This window comes from Euleptes europaea, chromosome 18 (assembly GCF_029931775.1).
Source record: "Euleptes europaea isolate rEulEur1 chromosome 18, rEulEur1.hap1, whole genome shotgun sequence".
In the NCBI taxonomy this organism is placed as follows: domain Eukaryota; kingdom Metazoa; phylum Chordata; class Lepidosauria; order Squamata; family Sphaerodactylidae; genus Euleptes; species Euleptes europaea.
In genome coordinates this window covers 13873907-13897517 of record NC_079329.1, presented here as the reverse complement: position 1 = coordinate 13897517, position 23611 = coordinate 13873907, and the positions used below count along the sequence as shown (strand labels likewise).

Sequence of the window (23611 nt, the reverse complement as noted above, 5' to 3'; positions counted from 1 at the left end):
ATCAAGGAACATATCTACGTGCAGTGATGGAGAATGCTTGTCACAAGCCTCTTGAGACTACAGGAGATACAGAGTTAACTGTGGAATTGACAGAAAGTAGGTGTTGGCCATTCTGGAAATAATCATTTTGTAATTGTTTATGTTTTGTGTGAAACTTCTGCTCTTAGAAGATGTTTTGTTCTCCCCAGTTCATAACATAACATACAAATGTTTTATTGTATTTGCTCAAAGCCATAGCAAAACAATAAAAACATTAAATAAATAAAACAATGCAATCCCAGTATCAAGTAAAATCCCTGAAATATATTAGAAGATTAAAATACATAATAAGCATTTAAAACACAAGCTTTATAGCTAAGAAGCAGAATTAACAATAGTTTACTGTTCCTACAATAATAAAGAGTGATCCAGGATAAACCAGTGAACTCTAGTTAATTTGATAAAGGGCATCTTCCTGATGGGTTTATTAACAGGCCAGCCCAAGGGTATCTTTCAGGCAGGTAGCTGCATACAAAGGGAGTATTTTTTCACACAATGCATAGTTAAATTGTGGAACTCCCTGCCCCAGGATGTGGCGATGGCTGCCAACTTGGAAGGCTTTAAGAGGGGAGTGGACATGTGCATGGAAGATTCATGGCTACTAGTCAAAATGGATACTAGTCACGACGCATACCTATACTCTCCAGTATCAGAGGAGCATGCCTATTATATTAGGTGCTGTGGAACACAGGCAGGATTGTGCTGTTGGAGTCGTCTTGTTTGAGGGCTTCCTAGAGGCACCTGGTTGGCCGTTGTGTGAACAGACTGCAGAACTTAATGGACCTTGGTCTGATCCAGCATGTTATTTCTTCTGTTCTTATTAGTCTATGGTGGTTAGGTTCTGATAACAAGCAGGGCTGGGTTGCCATCTAGGTGAACTAGGGACAGTAGCCCTGGGAAGCCACATGTCCAGTTTGGCCCTATGAAGAGGGAAGAAAAATAATTAAAGTGGACAGTTGCTTTTTCTGCAGTGTTACCTTAGATTTCCCTTCAATCTTTGCCACAGTCTCAGCTCACAGCTAGTTTCCTCCCCTTCCTAGATAGTAACATACCAAAATAATATAATTCCCAACCAAGCCTTTTTCAAGCAGATTTATTTTAGACATCCTCACCTTAGTAATGGGATTGTAAATACATTTCATAACAGCCCCGGAAGGATGACATGGTCTGCAGATAATCCAGGCTTAGGGGGAAAAAAAACTAATTTACGTTTAATGTTACTTCCTCTTGTTCCTTAGTGGAGCCATGGGACAGCATTGTCGTCAGCAGCAAGAACAGCATCCTGAGCTCCAGCCAGTGCTCTGAGGAACATGTTCTGAAATGCACATTCAAGGCCTGTGATCCAGAACAAACGGGTAGAGGGCTTTTTAATGCCACATGGAGAAGTTCAGTCTTCAAATCTAGTGGGAGATCAGATTTGTTTTGTTTTGCAAATGTGTCCAAGTACTTTTCAGAACTGGTTAGCATGAGCACTAGAAGTTTTTAGCATCACCTTCTACCTCTATTTTGGAGGTCATTAATTCATAGAGTTGCCATAAATCGAAAACAACTTTACAGCACTGAACACCCCCCCCAACACACACATATCTCAATGCACTCAGATATTATCAGGGGAAAATAGCAGCAAATCAGGGGTAATAATTTAATGGCAATAAATCCTGGGAGAAAGATAGACTTTTTCTTTTCTTTTTTAAGGTTAAGTTTTTATTGAGGGGCTGTTGCACGGTGGGGGAGCATTTTCTTCACAAGCCGAAGGTCCCAGGCTCAGTCTTTGGCATCTTCCATTAAAAGGGACAGGTAGTAGGTGAAGTTAAAGGCCTCTTCCTGGAGAGCTACTGCCTGTCAGAGTACATAATTCTGACCTTGGTAGACCAAGGGTTGGACTCAATATTGGGCAGCTTCATGCGCCCATGTGTCCCGTTATTCAATTGTTGATAAACACTTCAAAGTTATTGTGGTGGAAGGGCCTGGGTCCCACTCGGTTTCAATCCTCTGAGGCATCTAGGCACCAGTAGTCATCCCAAGTCTCCACCCAGTGACATACTGTTCTCCCAACTCTTGGTGGGGTTATCTTGTGTTTCTCCTTAGGTACACTGCCACTAGCTGGTCAGTTTCAGTATTATGTGCCAAGCAGGGCAGCACTCCCAGATTTCCTTCAGTGTTTCCAATTAAAGGCTCTGCCTAGAGCCCGCATCTCCTGTTACCTTATTTCATCAAGAGGTTTCAGACCAATCAGATCCCTTCTGAGCTGCTACTAAAGGGTTGTTGTGCAGATGCACAGAAAATACAGATTCATGCATTAATTGTCTTCAACAGTTTGAGACTGTTTAATTGCTCATTTTTTCTAGATAGGAGAAACAAAAACACAAATACTGTATAATATAAACAGGTGAGAGAACGCAGAAGAACCGGTTCTAAATAACCCTTTATGCTTGGAGTTTTCTAGCTACTGATATGATTCTGCTCACCTGTGCTCTGGTTATAGGAGAAGTGTCTGTTTTCCGAATCATCGAATATTTACAGGAGATGACAGGGCAGAGCTGTGAAGACTGGAGGTTTCAGTCTCTGTATACAAGACTAGATCCGGAAGAGAAAGGCATTGCTGTTGACTTTCCTACTTTCCATCGAGTCATGAAGGACTGGATAGCAGATTGCCGGCAAGATGGGTTTGTAATTATGGCAGTCATATGCATCGTCTTATGAATTGTTTTGACGTATATGTTAAACTAATTGTTTTGGCGTGTACGTTAAAAATTCCCTGGGAAAGGTATGAATTGGTATAATGAGATGGGGAGTTAGGCATGGTCTGTTCAAGCATTAGGCAGAAGAAGTGGACAATGAAACGGTGAAAACATGCAATACCCTTTCCCTACAGAGAGATTCTTCCCGTGTCCTGGGAATTTATCATCTCCCCTTGGTGTCTATTCCCCTTGCCCCATGTTGTTCTGTTCTTCTTGCTGCATAGAGGAAGAGAAAACTTCCTAGCCATTTGGCTGTCTCCCTCTCTGACCTTCTAGCTGTGACATGGTAAACTATTGTCTTACTTTGCTGTTAGAGCCATTAGCAGAAAGTACTCTGAGCTTGGGATTTGATGGCTCATCTCCCGGCCCCCTCCTTTTTGCCAGCTTCAAGTTTGCAGCTGGGTTCTAACTCATAAATGGTGTAGTCCAGGGGTGTCAAACATAAGGCCCACAGGCCAGATCTGGCCCCTTGAAAGCTCTTACCGCGAGCCAGCCGAGGTAGCTGCCCCCCACTCTCGATCTGGGCTGGCGAGGTGTGGCCCGGCCCGATCATTTGACATTTATGTCATATCCAGCCCTCGTAACAAATGAGTTCGACACCCCTGGTGTAGTCCCCCTGACTGAAATATTGGAGGTGAATTCTGGGTTGGAGGGCATTTCTTCACAGTGGTCAAAGCATAAACAATCCTGTTAATTGCCTCAGCTGAAGATATTTGATATCAGGACTTCAAAGAGGCTCCTTTTATAAATATTAAAAACATTTATATCCCACCTCTTAAACCATATGAATCCACAAGTCAGTTTATGATAATCTTAAAATCTATAATATATTATAAAAATAAAGTCACAGAAAAACAAGTAACATGGCAAAAAACAACAACTGGTAGAACCAGAAAAAAGTAGCAGAAATAGCAGCAATATTTAAAATGTTAAAGCAATCAATATACTCCAGAGGCTTTTTGAAAGATAACTGCCTTTGCTTAATGCCTAAAAACCAGTAGAGATGGAACAAAGTTCTAGCGATTGTGTTATAGTTAAAAAGGCCCTGTCCCTTGAGGCAACCCCAGATGATACGGAAATATGGGGAGCCACATTAAGATGTGCCCTGACCTGGATAGCCTAGGCTAACCTGATCTCGTCAGATCTCAGAAGCTAAGCAGGGTCGACCCTGGCAAGTATTTGGATGGGAGACTTCCAAGGAATACCAGGGTCGTGACACGGAGGCAGACAATGGCAAACGACCTCTGAATGTCTCTTGCCTTGAAAACCCCACCAGGGGTTGCCATAAATCAGACGTGACCTAATGGCAAAACCCCCGAACACATTAAGATGGACTTTTTAAAATCCATGCACATAAGTGCATTGGTAATAGTGAGTGAAGAAGAGTTGGTTTTTATATGCCGACTTTCTCTACCACTTAAGGGAGACTCAAACCGGTTTACAATCACCTTCCCCTCCCCACAACAGACACCCTGTGAGGTAGGTGGAGATGAGAGAGTGTGACTTGCCCAAGATCACCCAGCTGCCTTCATGTGTAGGAGTGGGGAAACAAATCCCGTTCACCAGATTAAGCCTCCGCCGCTCATGTGGAGGAGTGGGGAATCAAATCCGGTTCTCCAGATCAGAGCCCACCGCTCCAAGTGAAAAGAAAGATATAAATGAACTGAAAGCTCTGACAAACTATGCATGCTCCAATTCCAGAACTAAATTTATCCTGGTTAAAAACTGGAATTGAGGAGTGAAGCATGCACAGACTGGAAGGAAGGAACAGAACAAGAAGCATCTACCCATTCCTAATTTTGAACCTCCATTTCTGCTCTACCACCGAGCTGCTCTTACTGCTGCTGCCACGTTCTCCACCTGGAAATCCAATCTCCCAACTTGGGAAAAACAAGATCTGTTTATTATATCATTTCAAAAAAGGGTTTTGTTCTAAAAGCAACAGAATTTGTTGTTCCTGTATTTCTTTGAACTTTCCAATATCATGAAGACAAGGCAGGTGTCTTCCCATGCGACATTGGGTGGGTAAATATTTCCCACAAGCACAAAGTAGAGGAAACAACTGTACAAAAGAGTGTGACAAACAAGGAAAGATCAACCAGAGCTGATTTACTTTCCCAGGCTGATAATAAGGCAGGAGACATGGCTGTTAATCTGTGTTTTTATTTAGGAGATTAGACAGTACCCAAGAACTGGGGAAGTTTATAGGCCATATCTGCATGTTGCCATCTGGTGAGTGGTTGTGCTGAAAAAAGAAAAGGAACAAATGAAGAAAGCAAGGACATTGTCCTTAACTTTCTAAATATAGTGTGGTCAGTAATGTAGCTTCTTTTGGTACAAAGCACTATCTTTGCACAGATGGCTCCCTCTCTTGTGATTTAACAAGGAGGAAATTTGCGGTTTAAAATGCAATCTATTTCTGGGTTTTTTGGGGCCTGTATAGAGAACTGCCAAATTGATAGCATCCCCCTTCCCTAGATATGTATGTGTGTGATGATTAGTAAATTAAAAAAATAAACATGTTTTTGCAACCTTTCAAAGCAGAAATCCTTTGGCTGAAATCACATGTGCACAAAAAAAGAGCAGGATGGTTGAAATGCCATCTTAAATTAGCCTTCCTGTGTGGCCCTTAGTCAATACAATCAGAACATGATACAAGTGTATTTAAAGCTGCCTTTCTGTTTTTCATATGCACATACTGACAGCAGCAGAAGGGCAGAAAGTGGCACATGAGATTTCAGTTTTTCACTTTTTTGGACAGGAAGTCTGGATGGGTTAGAAGCATTTGCAGGGGACTAGCCTGTGAAAGTTTGGAAGTACTAGCCCTTTAGGGCCAAAGCAGATGTGATACTGGAGGAATCTGAGAATAGATCTTTACAAAGAGAAATAGCATCCAGCCTGCAGGGTATCGATTCAAATCGGAGCCTCACTTTCTAAAAGCAATATATTTATTTGCTGCTTTCTGGAAAATCTTTTGTTGGTTTGACTCTCTCCGCAAGTTAGTGCCTGCAGAATAATATTCAAGGTGGGGAGGGGCTGTTGCTCAGTGGTAGAGCATCTGCTTGGCAATCAGAAGGTCCCAGGTTCAATCCCCTCATCCCCAATTAAAGGGACTAGGCAAGTAGGTGATGTGAAATACCCATGCCTGAGACCTTGGAGAGCCGCTGCCGGTCTGAGTACCAATACTGACTTTGATGGACCAAGGGTCTAATTCAGTATAAGGCAGCTTCATGTGTTCATGGCATGTACCAGTATTGTTCAAAGGGGAACTGGCAAATAATAGCGAGGGCTGCGGTGTCCTAATTAGCGATCTCATACACCATTGTGCGTCTGCTGACTTACCACCCCTTTTCCTTATTTCTTTTTCCTAACAAAAGAGAAGAGGCAGCAGACTTGATGAACAGCATCAAAGACTTGCGGCAGGGGAACAAGCAGCTGGCTGTGCAGAACATCAAGTTGCAAAGGACAATCGAGGCGGCAGAAGAGCTCAATTTGCGACTTTCCGAGGAGATCGCTGAGCTGAAAGGAAAGCTGAGAGGGTGCGTTAAGGACTGACAAAAAGGACCGTTGGTTAGGGCTAATCCAAGGTGGTAGTCGCGGAGTTAGGCGATGGCAAACCAGAAGAAAAAGAAGAGTTGGTTTTTATATGCCGACTTTCTCTACCACTTAAGGGAGACTCAAAGTGGCTTACAATCACCTTCCCTTCCCCTCCCCGCAACAGACACCCTGTGAGGTAGGTGGGGCTGAGAGAGCTCTAACAGAGCTGTTACTAGCCCAAGGTCACCCAGCTGGCTTTGTGTGTAGGAGTGGGGGAGCAAATCCAGTTCACCAGATTAAGCTCCGCCGCTCATGTGGAGGAGTGGGGAATCACACCCAGTTCTCCAGATCAGAGTCCACCGCTCCAAACCACCACTCTTAACCACTACACCAAACCACCTCCTCTCTTGCCTTGAAAACCCTACGGGGTCGCCATGAGTGACTTGACGGCACAAAAAAAGGAGGTAGAGGGACTCAGAGAAGAGGATCAGGGCTGTGGAAAAGAAGGTTACATGAGGATATGCAATATTAAGAACCATGTTGAAGGAAGTTCAGTTTGCAAATACCCCTGTAATCCAATGCAGTGGCTGCTGTTCACTCTAGTCCTTTGTTTTCCGCCTCAATTACAATGTCTTCTAATCAATGGTCCATGAATGGTGGAACCCTCCTCCAGTGTAACATTACTCTCCTACCAGAGAAACGAGTATGAGTCCAGTAGCACCTTAAAAACTTAGCAAAATTTCTGGCAGGGTATGAGCTTTCGTCAGCCACAGCTCATTTCTTCAGATACCGCTAGAATGTGAGCTTTTGACATTTACATTGCTATTGTGTGTCTGATTTACTCTTCTCTACTTAAAGATAGATGGACTCACATTCTAGCTGTGTCTGAAGAAGTGAGATGTGGCTCACGAAAGCAGATACCCTGCCAGAAATTTTGTTAGTCTTCGAGGTGCTACTGGACTCTTGCTCTTTTTTACTGTTATTGACAGACTATCATGGCTACCCATCGTGATCTACCAGAGAAAGGCTCCTTATGCCGGATGAAGGCCCCACTATTAGCGGCATGGAAATTTTGGAGGGTAACCTATTACATTTCCCAGCTTGGACTGGGCTTCTTGTGTCTTGATTTTGATACTCTTTGGCCATGTCAGTTTTGATGCTCGCTCACAGCTCTTTTTTAAAATGCAACTTTAAAAATGCCTATTCACGGTCCAAAAGCAAAAGAAGAAATCCCACCCCCCCCACTCACCTGCTCATTTGCTCCTGTTTGTATAGCCATTAGCATGTTCATAGCTAATGCGCTGCTGTTGTTTTGTGTGGTTCCTTCAGGGAATTCTTTGCAGCAGCGGCAAAGCAAACACAAATGATCGTGTTATAGGGGCTCTTAAGTAATGCGAAGCAGGTATGCGCCGGCTTCGCAGTCACTTCCGGAATGACAGTTCAGCGTGAAAAATTAAAAAAAAATATGCAGGGCAATTCAGCTTGGAACTAGCTGCTAATTTCCATGCAAAAATGGCCTTTATTTGATCTCCATCTCCTTGACTTGGCTCTTCCTTGCATAGCTGAAATACAGTCAGGTTTGAAACTCAGAACATTGTAAGTAAACATCCACTTCCCTGTCCTGCAGCACCCAGCAAGCGCTAGAGCAAGCTAGAGCATTGGCAAACGAATTAGAAGACCTGAAGTCTTCTTCCAGAAGTTTGGAAGAGGAGAACAGCAAACTTCGCGCACAAGGCCGGCAGCTGGTGAGGTCTTCTGAATATTCACTTGTGGGAACTGACCCATAAACATTCCTCATTCCTCTTTTATAAAGTGTAGGCAAATTTGCCTTAATTTGCATTGAGTCACAACATTTTGAGGGGGATTGGAGGGTGTGGGCTTCATAGTACCTGTGAAACTGTCTGCAGGTACTTGTAGTGTTTCATGTAGCTACACACATCTGAAAACGTCTGTTGTGTAAATATATTATCTGTGTGGCTTTCTGTGAACCATGGCTGGATTCATGGTAATTGCCGTTCAAGGGACAAGCAGTCTAATGTGGATGACTCATTTCTCCAAGTTTCCATACGTATGCCGACCCCAGAACCACTCCTGGAATCGTACTGTGGCTGTAAAATGTGATGTCAGAATTCTGTGTCCTGTTAACAGCCCGACTAAGATCTTTTCCACTCAAACTTTAGGAAAAAGAACTACAGTGCCTTTTGATTCAACTGGATAACCTGCAGGAAGAGGTAAGTAGGAGCAGTAAGGACCCTATTGCCCTGCCAGTATTTCAAGAGCGTGACCCAAAAATGTTAAAAAAAGTGGAGCATAAAGGGCTTAGGGGAGGACCTTGCTGCTTTTGCAGTTGTGGCGTTGGCCACCAATTGCAGAGTGTAACAGTGGGGAATAGTCCGCATGTGATCTAAGGTATGCAATTACATGTAATGAATGTACATAAGAACATAAGAATAGGCCAGGCTGGATCAAACCAAGGTCCATCAAGTCCAGCAGTTTGTTCACACAGTGGCCCAACCAGGTGCTTCTAGGAATCCCACAAACAAGACGATTGCAGCAGCATTATCCTGCCTCTGTTCCACAACACCTAATATAATCAACATGCTCCTCTGATACTGGAGAGGATAGGTATGCATCGTGACTAGTATTCGTTTTGACTAATAGCCATGAATACCCCTCTCCTCCATAAACATGTCAATTTCCCTCATAACATCTTCCAAGTTGGCAGCCATCGCCACATCCTGGGGCAGGGAGTTCCACAATTTAACTATGCATTGTGTGAAGAAATACTTCCTTTTGTCTGTTTTGAATCTCTCACCTTCCAGCTTCAGCAGATGATATCACATTCTAGTATTATGAGAGAGGGAGAAAAGTGTCTATTTCTCTGAATATAAATAGTTTGGAAACACACCAAAGTGGATATTCGATGTTCTCATTTTCCCCATTCAGCTAGAAAAAAAGACCAGCTGAAACATAATTGATACAGTTTACTTCTTTAGCAAAAAGGGAGATAGTAATGTTAAAATTCTGGCGTGTTTTTTTTACAGAACAGAAAGCTGCTTCTGGAAAAAGAAAGCTGTAAAAATAAAATCAAACAGCTGTGTACAGAGAGGGCCAAAATGAAGGTACTAATGACCTGAGGAGTATACACAGCATTCTTAAGATGTTGGTGCTCTACTAGTTCGGCTGATAACTTCTGTTCTTGTAGTTTATAGATATTTTTTGTACAAAGTTAGCGAGACAGTTATTTGTACTATTGTTTCTTCCTTGCAGTCTCAGCTCTGTGAGTGTGAAAACCTTATCTCCTGCAGAGATAACGCCCTGAACAAGGTGAGTTGTCCCTAATAAAAAATACCAAATTGAAAAGTAGAAGTGGTACTAAAAATTAGAAGTAACACCAAACTAATAATTAGAAGGGTTAAACAGTTAACCCTTCTAAGTCCGTTGATTTCGATGTGCTTAGAAGGGTGTAGTTCTGCATACGATGGTGTTGCAGAACACCCTGATGGTGTTGAGAGCTCAGTTCTCTGGGGTTCAGTGATGTTGGGGGTGGGAGTGATAGTAGAAGAAGAAGAGTTGGTTTTTACATGCTGACTTTCTATACCACTTAAGGGAGACTCAAACCGGCTTACAATCACCTTCCCTTCCCCTCCCCACAGCAGACACCCTGTAAGGTAGGTGGGGCTGAGAGAGCTCTAACAGAGCTGTGACTTGCCCAAGGTCACCCAGCTGGCTTCGTGTGTAAAAAGGTAAAGGTCCCCTGTGCAAGCACCGGGTCATTCCTGACCCGTGGGGTGATGTCGCATCCTGATGTTTACTAAACAGACTTCTGTTTTATGGGGTGGTTTGCCAGTGCCTTTCCCAGTCATCTTCCCTTTACCCCCAGCAAGCTGGGTACTCATTTTACTGACCTTGGAAGGATGGAAGGCTGAGTCAACCTTGAGCTGGCTACTTGCAACTGACTCTTGTCGGGATCAAACTCAGGCTGTGAGCAGAGCTTAGACTGCAGTACTGCAGCTTACCACTCATGTGTAGGAGTGGGGAAACAAACCCAGTTCACCAGATTAGCCTCCGCCGCTCATGCGGAGGAGCGGGGAATCAAACCCAGTTCTCCAGATCAGAGTCCACTGCTCCAAACCACCGCTCTTAACCACTACACCACTCGGCTCCAGCTACTACTTGTAAGGAGACACATTGCGCAGAGGAATTCCATTTAACGTGAAAGCTTGCTACTTTATTGGTTTAATGAAAACTTATACTTGGAGCTCACGAACAAGTTCCCTGCAAGCTAGACAGCCTGTGCCGCTGCAGACCTTACCTTCTCTTCTGCTAGCGCTTCCATTAGCGGAGGGCCTCATTGAAAACCATTCACCCTGTGCAAATGGAAGTGAGTTTCAGGGCTGAGGCTGTCTTGCGTGCCTGGAATTTGTTCACAGGATCCAAACTGCAGCATGTTTTTGCATGTTGTTGAATTTGGTCAACCATTTAACTGAGAGGTAGTCTCAGCTGCAAATGCAGGGCATCAGTCATTTGTCTTGTTCACCCCTGTGGCGAAGACACTTTTTTTTATCATGCTTCCAATTACTTGCATTTCCATTTGGAAACACGGCTGTCTGCACGATTGCGTATAAAAAAGGTAAAGGTCCCCTGTGCAAGCACCGGGTCATTCCTGACCCATGGGGTGACATCACCTCCCAACGTTTCCTAGGCAGACTTTGTTTATGGGGTGGTTTGCCAGTGCCTTCCCCAGTCATCTTCCCTTTACCCCCAGCAAGCTGGGTTCTCATTTTACTGACCTCAGAAGGATGGAAGGCTGAGTCGACCTTGAGCCGGCTACCTGAAACTGACTCCTGTCAGGATCGAACTCAGGCTGTGAGCAGAGCTTGGACTGCAGTATTGCAGCTTACCACTCTGCGCCACGGGGCAATTTGAAATGGATTGTTGGCATTTTATCTTCTCTGAAGTAAGTTATGTGGTCTTCCTCTGGTAGTGCGGAGTACGCGGAGAATAGAAGACAGAAGTCTGTTTTACAAGAGTTACAGTGTTCCTGCCTTCTTTAATCACTAGGTGTCACTGCAACATCATGGTCAGGCATAACTGTGGAAAGAAGACTTTCTAAAAAAATTGTAGGATCACAGTTTGCTTTGACACGAGGTTGCCATAATACCCTACTGACTGTGTGATTATTTTTTATTTTTCCAGAAAGAGAAACGGACTGAAGAGCTGACAGTGACCCTAGATGAATACCAAATGATGGTACAGGTAATAGAGGTCTTATTGGGACCTAGTAGGAGTCTAACCAAAGTGGCATATTTATTATATGTAAGAAACATGTGAACTCTCAACCATCCCCCATCAAATTCAATGCCATAGAATCATAGAGTTGGAAGGGATCACTAGGGTCATCTAGTCCAACCCCTTGCACAATGCAGGAAATTCACAACCGCCTCCCCCACACACACCCCAGCGACCCCTTCCATGCCCAGAAGATGGCCAAGGTGCCCTCCCTCTCATGATCTGCCTAAGGTCATGGAATCAGCATTGATGACAGATGGCCATCTAGCCTCTGCTTAAAAACCTCCAAGGAAGGAGCACTTAATACCTTCCAAGGAAGCCTGTTCCACTGAGGAACCGCTCTAACTGTTAGAAAATTCTTCCTAACATCTAGACGGAAACACTTTTGATTTAATTTTAACCCGTTGGTTCTGGTCCGACCTTCTGGGGCAACAGAGAACAACTCAGCACCATGCCCCTTATATCCTGTCAGACCTGGCAAAACAGATCACTACCTGCCACCAACTCTGGGGTGAGTATTAAAGAACAATAGGTTCCATTTTTGTGTCAACAGCAGGTATTTTAGAGTCCTATCCAAGGGAGAGAGTTTGTGGTCTACTAGGAAGGGGGGCAACAGGTATGTAGGGGCAAAAATTGCTAACTCAATCATGCTCTTTCCAAACATGGAGCACTGGAATTCTCACAGAATTGAACATATCACCATTAGAAAACTACATTCCCTGGCCTAGAGACTAGTAGGCAAGCACAGACACCTTGTCTATTTAATTTCCCTTGGTTATGTCTGCATGGCCATAGTAGCTGTCAAACGTGTGTTCCTTGTTCTTTTTGTTGCCTCTGTACAGGAATTGAAACTGGAAGTCAACAGGCTTCAGGAGCAGCTGTGCCATTCCCAGGAAGATGGAGAAGGGTAAATATTGTTAAATTTTAGATGGGTCTTTTTTGTTGCTGGTTAGGATGGGCAAGGAAAGCATGCCCATTTGTCAGCCAGTTATAGTTACATGGTTTTGTCAAAATTGTCCATAAAATCACCATTGTGTCCTGAACAGGGAAATAATTTTGAATGTATAATATATATCTCCATATTGAATGCACAGGGATCTAACTTTTTAATAACTGCATTCTGTATTTCTAAAAATGTTAGTCATAAAATACTACCTGCTCATGACTGATTTGACCCCTCTAATCTCTACGAAGGCACACACAGAGAAAAAAAATAACCCAGAGTCATTGTTATGTTCTCACAGTCACTTCAAAAGACCTTTTCATTTGAGGTGTTTTATGGTAGCTGGGCTTAAGCTTCCCAGGGTGTGGGACTGTATCTGGACAGGTTAATATTAAGCTGCAGAGACCCCTCCTAAGCTTTAGGAACAGTTCAGGATTCAGATTTTAAATAACTTATCTCAGTCTTACTCCAGTCTAAAATTCTGCATTCCAAATCTGGTATGTTCTTGTATTTAGGTGCCCAGCCAAAAGAAATAGGTTTATTAAACTCAACATGCTTCCTTACTGTAAATGTTACGACAGCTCTCTTTTTGATGCAGGCTGCCAAGAAAGTCCCTAGAAAATGTGAAGACCTGCTGCATACAGGCCCAAGCACAGCCACTCTCCATGGAGATTGAAGAATCACAGAAAGTAAGAAGTTGCCACACATTAATATTTCTTGCATTGTTAGGCCATTGCTCTGATCATGCAGAGGAAGGATGTCCAGACTCACTTCAGGTACCCTTTGTGCTGGCTACAAGGGGGCGTATCAGATGAGAAAAGGCCAAAGTGCCCGAATCTCACACCAATAGTGGGGAGTTGAAGAAGAAGAACAGATGGTTTTTATATGCCGACTTTCTCTACCACTTAAGGGAGACTCAAACCGGCTCACAATCACCTTCCCTTCCCCTCCCCACCACAGACACCCTGCGAGGTAAGGGGCTGAGAGAGCACTAACAGAGCTGTAACTTGCCCAAGGTCACCCAGCCTGCTTCGTATGTAAGAGTGGGAAAACAAATCTAGTTCACCAGATTAGCCTCCGCTGCTCATGTGGAGGAGTGGGGAATCAAACCTGGTTCTCCAGAGCAGAGTCTGCTGCTCCAAACCAATGCTCTTAACCACTACACCATGCTGGCTCAGATGGGGCCGTATCAGATGAGAAAAGACCAAGGTGCTGTTCTCACATAAGCGCAGACTTTTAAAGAAAATCTAGTACAAGTATTAGAAATGGCAAAACCGTACAAGGAGATTGGGGTAGCTATAAAGTGAATACTGGATGATCTTCCCAGTGCAGTGACACGCAACCATTACTTTTAATTATAAAATATAAGTTCATAGAATGGCATGTGGAAAGGCAGTTGTCACAAATATGGTCTAATATCTGCCCTTGATATTTCCACCATCAGCACTTGCAGTAGCATGGATTCACTAGCTTGGAGAAGAACAGTATTTTCTCAGTGATGAAACATTGCAGTTTTGGTCCTGGGAAACAGTGCCATCTTTGCAACAGAAGCACTACCTTGAGGGAAGACACTAATAACCACATAAAGTATTTATCGACCTACCAGTTGATAGGTCTTCTCTGTGTTCAGCAGGAGTTTGGTGAGGAAGATGGTCTGCCTAGCCCTTTGTGTGGGACGAAGCCCTCTTTTGCGACATGTGGAGTTGCTCCAGAAGAATGCAGAACTTTGACAGAAGATCTGGTGAGTGTGGCAATGACAAATGGAACAAAAAATTTCCTCCCCCCTTTTTTTTGGGGAGGGGGGAGACACATGATCGCTGAGGATCAAGCTAGGCATTATGTGGAAAATCCATGACAGGATCTCCTGCCCTGTTTTTGTAACCTTTTCAAAAAGTACGTGCTCGCAATTTAGTTGTGAATTCAAGATGCCATTATGCTGACTAAGTACTGAAACTGAATATACCATACCAGGTCCAAGCAGAACTTCAAGAAGTGAGCTGTGACTCAAAAGCTCATACCCTGCGAGAAATTTTATTAGTCTTTAAGGTGCTACTGGACTTTTGCTCTTTCTGCTGCTACAGACACACTAACACGTCTGCCCACTGTAGGGCTGTGCAAAAAACAAAAACAAAAAAAAATTGGGTTTATTGGGCCCGATTTTTTTCGGGAAACCTGAAATAAGCCAAATACCCATACCGGTAAATATGGGCATTCAGCTTATTTTCCGGTTTCCTGAAAAAATTCGGTCCTGGGTGTGTGCATCATTTTCCAAGGCAGAGCCCCCAAATTCACAACGTAGCTTGAAGGGGCTGTCTTTGCACAGACCCCAAAGTTTGGTGAAGATTGGGTCAGGGGGTCCAATTTTATGGGGTTTGGAAGGGGTTGCTCCCCCCTCCTCCATAGACAAGTGTTGCAAAGTTTGCAATGGTTGTCTATGGAGGGGGGGCAGCCCCTACCCGACCCCATAAAATCGGACCCCCTGACCCAATCTTCACCAAACGTCGGGGGTTGTGCGATGAGAGTCCCTTCAAGCTACTCTGTGAATTTGGGGGCTCTACCTCGAAAAATGACCCCCCAGGAACCAAATAATTATTCGGCTTTTCCCGGAATTGCCTATTCAGCTTCAGCTTTCTCTGCAGGTTTGTGCATTCGGTAAACCTGAACTGGAAATTTACCGAAATGGCTAATTTCGGGTTTATTTTCAGTTCGGGTTTATCGAAATGCACACACCTAGCCCATTGTGATTAAACACATGTTTAATTTCCAAGCAACAACTAATATGCTTTCAGGTGTTTTTTCCAAAACCTTGAGAAGCATGGCTTGAAATTTTGCTGTGACTTTAAATGAAAGATGAGACTCTCACAGCCCAAACCACTGCATTCAGTGAGACTTGCTCCAAAGCAAGGGGCATAAGAGCAAATCTTTACTAAGGTTTCAGAACTGCAGTTCAGGGGTGTTCAGAAAATGTGCCACTGACTGTAATGATGCATGACCCTTTTTACCTGTAAATAAACACTGCCCGTCACTTTCTGATGTTGCTTTGTACCTCCAGGAAGGAGTAAATGAAACTGGCTTCGGTGAAGTAAACTGTAATCTCCAAAATAATATCGTTATTCAAATATTTGCTGCCTTCTGAGGCGCACAGTGACTAATGTCTTCTTGTTAGGATCCATTTTACCAAATTTTCCTGGTGTTAATCATGTCCCTCTTAAACTCTGATGCCGCCTCTTTCGCCATAGACTGCGCAGTCTGTGCACATCATTTTGAAATTTAATGGGCCCTTCCCCTTTCTGGTTCCAACGTCAGAGTTCCCTGACATCACGGATAGTGGAGTTTGCGTAAATGGGCTCTGGTCCACAAAAGCCGGCACTGGAATAGTCTTCAGGGTAACGCAGGACTCCGGCTCTTTTTCTCTTTGATAGTAATGAAGCGGTTTGCCTGCCTCTAGGCCTCAGCACCACTGTGCTGAGAGCCAGCTGAGAGCCAGTGTGGTGTAGTGGTTAAGAGGAGTGGTTTGGAGCGCTGGACTCTGATCTGGAGAACCGGGTTTGATTCCCCACTCCTCCACATGAGTGGGGGAGGCTAATCTGGTGAACTGGATTTGTTTCCCCACTCCTACACAAGAAGCCATCTGGGTGACCTTGGGCAAGTTGCAGTTCTATTAAGAGCTCTCTCAGCCCCACCTATCTCACAGGATGTCTGTTGTGGGGAGGGGAAAGGAAGGTGATTGTAAGCCGGTTTGAGTCTCCCTTAAGTGGTAGAGAAAATTGGCACATAAAAACCAAGTCTTCTTCTGTGAGCTGGCTTCGTTCCTTTGGCCGACACAGCACAGACATCTATTTTCACCGTTAATTACGAATATAGAGGGAAAAGTGTGGTCTTCTGCAGCATGCAAAATATTTTTACTTCAGTTGACTATGTATACATTAACTCAAAAGGACAGCTGTGGGATTTTAATTTTGATATTTCCAGCATGGTGTAGTGGTTAGGAGCGGTGGTTTGGAGCAGGGGAGTCTGATCTGGAGAACCGGGTTTGATTCCCCATTCCTCCACATGAGCGGCGGAGGCTGATCTGGTGGATTTGTTTCCCCAGCTGGGTGACCCTGGGCAAGTCACACTCTCAGCCCCACCTACCTCACAGGGTGTTGTGGGGAGGAGAAGGGAAGATGATTGTAAGCTGGTTTTATTCTCCCTTAAGTGGCAGAGAAAGTTGGCATATAAAAACCAATCTTCTTTTCAGTAGCACTTTATTTGCAACATAAACTTCAAAACGAACTCCTGCTGCACTAAAAACGTATTTTTTTCAACACAAGAAGTATTAGCAAATGTGAAATACTTAAACTTTCAATTGTTCCATTTTCTAATTTAATGTTCTTGGAGTATAACACTCCTCCCTAAGGTAAAGCAGACAAGTGTGTAAGAACATAACTGCAGAACTTCCTGATCTTATATTTCTATTCTCACCATTTAATTTAGACTAATGGAAAACTCCTCAATGTGATCTGTACTATCATTTGTTAATTACCCCTTTCCTGGGTAAGAGCTGTTTTTCCACCGGCTCAGATGTATGTAGCGGGTTTTGTGCCTTGCATAAAGGTAATTGATTTTCTATGGGGGGAGAAAAGAACAAAGAGATGGGGGGAAATCATCTTTTTGGGTGCCTGGTACCATTTACGTAGCTATCACAATTACAAGCCATGCAGCATTTACCGCAAATGGAGCTTGCTTACCGTAACAGCCACCTGACCCCATCAACTCATAATTTCTTTGATTGTACTGGAGCTTAGTTAACCTCCCCCCCCCCAACCCTGATTTTCTTTTTTCCTGAATGGTACACCAATAGAAGAGGGCAACAATTCAGACAAGTAATGTAGCCTCTGACGAGACTCAGTCACCTCAATTTCTAGTTGAAGGGGCCTGCTTATACCCTTTGATGGGACAGGGCATGGCTGATGTTTACCTTTTCAATTTGGCGGGCAGCCTTATTGAAGAGCCTCTCTGGGATGAAGCGATTGAAACCCCCTTTTTGATCACTGAAGAGCCTCTCGGATGAAGCGATTGAAACCCCCTTTTTGATATTTGAAGAGTCTCTCTGGGATGAAGCGATTGAAACCCCCCTTTTGAGCATTGAAGAGCCTTTCTGGGATGAAGCGATTGAAACCCCTTTTTGATCATTGAAGAGCCTCTCTGGGATGAAGTGATTGAAACCCCCTTTTTGAAGAGGAAAAAAGGGGTCAGTTCATACATCCAGAAAAATAAAGGAGTAGAGTTTTACCTGGACTGTTCCACTTCAGGCTGGAGAGTGTCCTGTCTGAATGTTGAAAAATAGATTCCTGGACAGACAGAAGAAGCATGAAGAAGAAGAGTTGGTTTTTATATGCTGACTTTCTTCACCACTTAAGGAAGAATCAAACCAACTTACAATCACATTCCCTTCCCCTCCCCACAACAGACACCCTGTGAGGTAGACAGGGGTGAGAGACTCTAAGAGAACTGTGACCAGGATAGAAAATTAATGTCAGGAGAAGTATTCGTCCGAGAGGCCTTTCTTTTCTGAACAGTTTGTCCACCCGTGTTCATTATATGCGCTCAAAAATAGTTTGGTTTCACCCCCATAGTTAACTAATAGGACACTTGATGTATTGCACGAGGTACTTCATAAGCTGTGAGCGACCTCCTGATACACAATTGTGGGGAAAGCAGTGATAGTTGAATGCATTGTGGCAGAAGTGAGTTAGATATTCTGTGTCATTTTGTTCACATCTCTGCAAAACCTGCTTGTGATCACTGGCGTAAAACTCAAGTAATCATTTTAAGGTCACCAAGAGGAAACTTAGGAGTACACCAAACTGCATTCAAAAAGTCACTGGAAATTTTCAGATGGGGAAGACGGATAAGGTTTACATGAAACTGATTCTAGATTTGTGTAACTTGTGTTAAAGCATCTTCATCATGTCAATCCATGTTTCCCCCTCCAAAAGGCTGAATGTACTAACCTTCCAGAAATCACAGCAGTCAGCTCAGCAGAACAGTAAGTGTCCATGTTGGTCAGATCCATCCATACTTAGAGTGGCAGAGTAAGACTCCTCAAGTGGCAGACTCCGAGAGGAGGGGCTTTGTGGTAGAGGACAAGCTTTGCACACAGAAATTCAATCCCTGGGGAGCCGCTGCGGCTCAGAATAGACAGTATTGACCTAGAGGACTGTAGTTTACTTCATGCAAAAAGGTACAAATGGCCCCTTTTAGGATAGTCCTATATCATCTGGTTTCCCGTAATAGCACTAGAAAAGTCAGTCATGCTAGGGAAAGTTGAGGGCAGCAGGAAAAGAGGAAGACCCTGATATGGAAGCAGGCGGATTAGCAGTTATCCAGGACACACCACCAGAACTCCTTGCTTTATAGAAAACAGTGTTGTTTAATTTACAGTGCACAGATAAAAGACAAACCATCACGTACACTTCTCTCCACCAAACGTCCCAACACAGAGTTACAGTTACATTGGCTTATATACAGAACTCCACCTGAAACCAATAAGGCCACCTGTAGACCTGATCACAGTATTACATCATCCTTACTGCTTCAAACCGGTTAGTTGCAGTTCACCCTAGAACCTGCAAGGCTATTGCTGCCTCTTGCATCATCCTAGATGCCTCTGATCTGACAGCTACCTGTCAGCTGTCTCTGTCAGATTATTATGGGCAACTTGTTACTCTGACAGACCCAACAAGAGATGGGTTGACTCAATAAAGGAAGCCATGGGCCCTCAATTTGCAAGACCTGAGCAAGGCTGTCTAAGATAGGACATTGTGGAGGACTTTGATTCATAGGGTCGCCATGAGTCAGAGGCGACTTGACCGCACTTAGCACACACACAATACCACTTTCCACATTAGAACACAAGCACGATCTCTCACACCCTGAAAAGTTTAGTTATGTATCCTTTTCAAGCAGCTCAGTTTGGTAATTTATACGAAACTGAAAAGGACTTGCATAGCATATTTCCTTGAAGTAGTTTCTTGTACAGTTTTGAAAGCTGCTTAGAGGTAGAATATACCAAGGGTCTAACTGTACATTACGCGCGCACACCCCGGATTTGGTCCTAATTAACTTTATGGGGAAATAATCAGCTCCAGGGTCATCCCTTATCCAATTACTCCACGGGTGCTGTACTGTGTCTGCTTCCAAGCGCAGATTTGCCCCCACATGGAACACAAGCTCCTGTTTTAAGCCTGAACATGGCTTTCTCCTTTAAACTAGATGAAAGAAAAACCACTTCTGAGCCAGTTTAGAGGAAGAACTGCCAGGTGGCTGCTGGCAGAGCATCCTTATGGGTGGGCGGCACTACAAGCAAGGGGGCAGTGCCAAGCTCTACATCTCCTCCCCCCCTCTTTTGGCTTCTTTAAAGGGCTTTTCTTCTTTTTCCAAGCTGAGCTGTGTTGTAGCTTGACAGCACAGCTCAGCCAGGAAGGGGGAAAGAGAGGGCTTCTGGGTTGGCAGGGGACACGGTGCAATCTTTGGGAGGTAGAAGGGAAAGGGAGCATGAATAGCCGCCAGTGGCATAGGGATAGTGTGTGTGGGTGCCATTCCCATGATGTTCTGTTGCCACCACTGCTGCAGAGATGCAGTTTCATACCCCTGTGTGCAATCAGCCTGTGACTAGAATTTTTGGCATATACCTCCCCCCCCCCCCAAAATTCGGTGCAAATAACACCACGTGGTGAAGTAAGTATCAGTTGTCTTGTTATCATTCCAAAGGGTTTCGGTGTCTGAAACATTTGGCTTTCCGTTCAGCAGGTCTGAACCAGCCCCTGAAGAACAGGCTTTAGTCCCGGTGTACTACGAGCTAACGCCAACTGGTGGGAAGAAGGCATGCAACAAATGGTTTGCAAGTCTAATGGAAGGGTGAGCAACTTCGACAAATGGTTGTGTTGGATTTTGGCAATAACACTGGTTTATACTGCGCTGTTATTCAGCACAGCTCCTCTGTATAGCTTGGAGCCTCTGGTGTTCAGCTGGTGGTTGAGGACCACAACTGGGTCATACCATCCTTGAGAGTTCTACAAAGAACAAATACAGGAAAAGAGGATTAATATAGGTCATTTATGCATGGTCGCTTTAACCTCTTTTATTACCCATTTCAGCCAGGATCAAAGTAACCCGGGTTGGGGAAAACTGTATGCATTGGCTGGAATGATCAGGGATGAAACTGTGTGCTAATGGAGGCATGAATACAGAAAAGCGGTCTCCCAAGCTCAAATCAAGTCCCACCCCTTTAAATGCTGCTCTGTAATTGGCATACCTCTCGAGAGACGATTTCCTTCCCCCCAGACCCAACTGCTGCATAAAAAAGCATTTTAAAAACAAAAAATGGAGCAATCTGAAAGAAGGGGGGGGGAATCCAAGCCTCATTTTAAAAAAGCCTTTCTTTTGCTCAGAAAGAGCTCTGAGGTAGCAGGAAGCACTTGAATCCCTGCCTCTTTATACACTGCTTCATGATTGGCTGTGAGAGAAGCCAGTCTTCTGTGCTTCCCCTGTTGCATAGAAGGCATGCTGCCTTGAAGAGGGGTTTGGAAAAGGGTGGGGCGAAGCTCAACCAGAGAAAATTGTATGCTCGCTCAGTGATTGTGGAATGAGCAAGGCTCCATGGTTTAATTCGGGCAAGAAGAGGAATGGGAAAAGCCGGGTTCGTTTTGCGTTGAAGCAGCGTTGAGCTTCCAAGGAATGAGGTAACGTGCATACCCAAAAATTTGATCCTGGCTGAAACAGGGAATAAAGGAGGGTTAAGCGACCATGCATAAAACACCATTGACAGCCAAATGCAAAAGAGTTCCTTTACTTTGTAATAACTGTATGAAGCAGGGAATTTCAGCAGGTGCTGCTTTTCTTACCCCAGTAGGAGCTTTTTCTGCTTAGCGAGTAATCTAACGTTTGAGGGATATAAGGACTGAAATAAATCTTGCCACTGACAATGTAGACTCGGGATCCCTGTCACTTAATAAAAAAGGCATTATGTTAGACACAGAGGCATTAGATTTATATGTTAAAAGGGGAGAGATGTAACGTTCCTCATAAAAGCGGCATTCCAAGAGGGCATGAGCTAATGAATCAATAGAGCCAGAAGAGCAAGGACAGGTTCTGTCTGGGTATGGTATATTCAAAATTCTGCCCTGCGTAACCATAGAGGGGTTAGCATTAAGTCTAGCTAAACAGAAGGCTCTAGAAAGACGAGTTGTCAAATAATAAGTGTAAGTGGGCAAACCGCGTGGGTATTCATGATTTACCTTATCTCATATCTATGGTCTTTTAGGCATGGCTGTTTAATTCGCTGTCATTCGCCTCACTCTCCCCGCGTTTTGCCTGCGTTTTTAAATTTGAGAGAAAACAAGTCTCGGGAAACGCGGGGAAACGCAGGGGGAGAGCGAGGTGACCTCGGACAGTGGGAAAAGGCATGCCTAATCAAAACAAACCCATATTTTGCGAGAAACTGGAAAAGCAATAAATTCCCTGACTTAAATAATTGGCTCGACAAGGTTAAAGAAACCTATGCTTTAATTAAGCTGATGTACTATAATAACAATAAAAATACTGAAGAACTTGATGCTCACTGGAATTCAACAATTTTAAGGATGGAGAAAGCATTCTAATGTGTAAATTGTAGAGAGGGAGTGATATAATAATAATGCAGATTTTAGTTAAATAGATGAATAGAGTATTTTTGATTAAATGCTATGGGTATTTTAGTTATATTAGTGCTGTTTTAGTTTTTTAAAAAATAATAATTTGTATCACCAGTATTTGGTTTTTTTAAAGTAATGTTATATCTAGGTTTTCTTTTTCTTTTTCTTTTATTGTAAGATTAAATGTTTCTAATAAATTTTTTTAAAACAAAACAAATCCAAAGTTGGCGGAGGGACGGCGGCGAGAGAAACAGCCACGCGTAAAAGACCTAAAGCTCCTTCCATGGTCCGTTGCAGTTTTCTCGAGTTATTGTTTACCTGCTTGACTTTTGTCTCCTTTTCCTTTTTCATCCAAAAGCTGTCCGTGACCAAGGCAGCAGCTATCACGGCCTTGTTTTGCAAGGAAGCCTCCAGCAGTCAGGAGACTAACACAATGTCCTCTCTCCATACAGGTTCCTTGATATCCCATTATGGTACCTCTTACTGCACACCTTGCAAAAAGTGGTGCTTCTTGGACTCCTCCTTGCATGTGTCACATTACTGGCAATAGTGTATTTAGTGCTACCGTATGGCCATATTGTCTGGGCCGAATCCAGGAGAAATCCTTGGCCTCAGCTGCAGTTGCGATACTTGCGACCACCACCGATCTAGTACTGTCCCTCTTCCTCAATTTGTGCAAAGGAAAGGAAGCTGGTCAGGAAGACCAGTGCCATTTTTTAAAAAAAAATCTGTCAAAATTAAACTGACTAGATCACTGAAGCCGATGATTCAGCGAGAACCAACACTGCCAAACAATTTTTGATAAGGGTACGTCAAACATTCTTAAAGCGTGTTAAAACAACTTCAGTTGTTTCAAGGGTTGGTGTTTCTCTTGGAGGGTCAGTGTATCCATCTTTAAGCGAAGTCTCCATAGCCTGCTAAAAAAGGCCCCATGCTAACAGAAAACAAAAAGTAGCCTTTACAAGAACACCCCCAAAAAGGCAGGGTGATTTTCCTACAGGTAGTAGGGCTGGTCTCTTGGAACAATTCCACAGAATTGAAACATGGGGACCACAATCTGTTTTAAAGGATGGTAAAAGCATGGCCCAGGCTAGCCTGATCTCGTCAGATCTCAGAAGCTAAGCAGGGTCAGCCCTGGTTAGTATTTGGATGGGAGACCACCAAGGAATACCAGGGTTGCTGTGCAGAGGAAGGCACTGGCAAACCACCTCTGTTAGTTTCTTGCCATGAAAACCCCAAAAGGAGTTGCCATAAGTCGGCTGCGACTTGACGGCACTTTACACACATGCACACACAAAAAGCATGGTGGTTAATTCTGAGACTACACAATATAGAACTTTGTAGAATGTACAGCGCAGAACAATTGAATCCCTCTGAATCTC

General features: G+C 43.8%; 1 protein-coding gene across 1 annotated transcript; it reads left to right on the top strand.

The window, feature by feature from the left end:
- Nucleotides 1-6176: 6176 nt before the first annotated feature.
- KASH5 (KASH domain containing 5) lies at nt 6177-22880 on the top strand. The gene is made up of 13 exons (XM_056864273.1): nt 6177-6319; nt 7945-8062; nt 8498-8548; nt 9362-9439; nt 9588-9644; nt 11517-11576; nt 12452-12516; nt 13151-13241; nt 14186-14293; nt 15792-15938; nt 18534-18583; nt 20347-20454; nt 22682-22880. Exons 1-13 carry the CDS (start codon nt 6177-6179, stop codon nt 22878-22880), a joined length of 1275 nt encoding a protein of 424 aa, XP_056720251.1.
- Nucleotides 22881-23611: the final 731 nt, after the last annotated feature.

What these genes read in the sequence shown, in the direction of transcription:
- KASH5 (XM_056864273.1), top strand. Translation starts at nt 6,177, where the DNA reads ATGAACAGCATCAAAGACTTGCGGCAGGGGAACAAGCAGCTGGCTGTG. An exon ending in CTGAAAGGAAAGCTGAGAGG is followed by an intron (nt 6,320 to 7,944) that starts GTGCGTTAAGGA and finishes CCTGTCCTGCAG; the next exon opens with CACCCAGCAAGCGCTAGAGC. An exon ending in GAGATAACGCCCTGAACAAG is followed by an intron (nt 9,645 to 11,516) that starts GTGAGTTGTCCC and finishes TTATTTTTCCAG; the next exon opens with AAAGAGAAACGGACTGAAGA.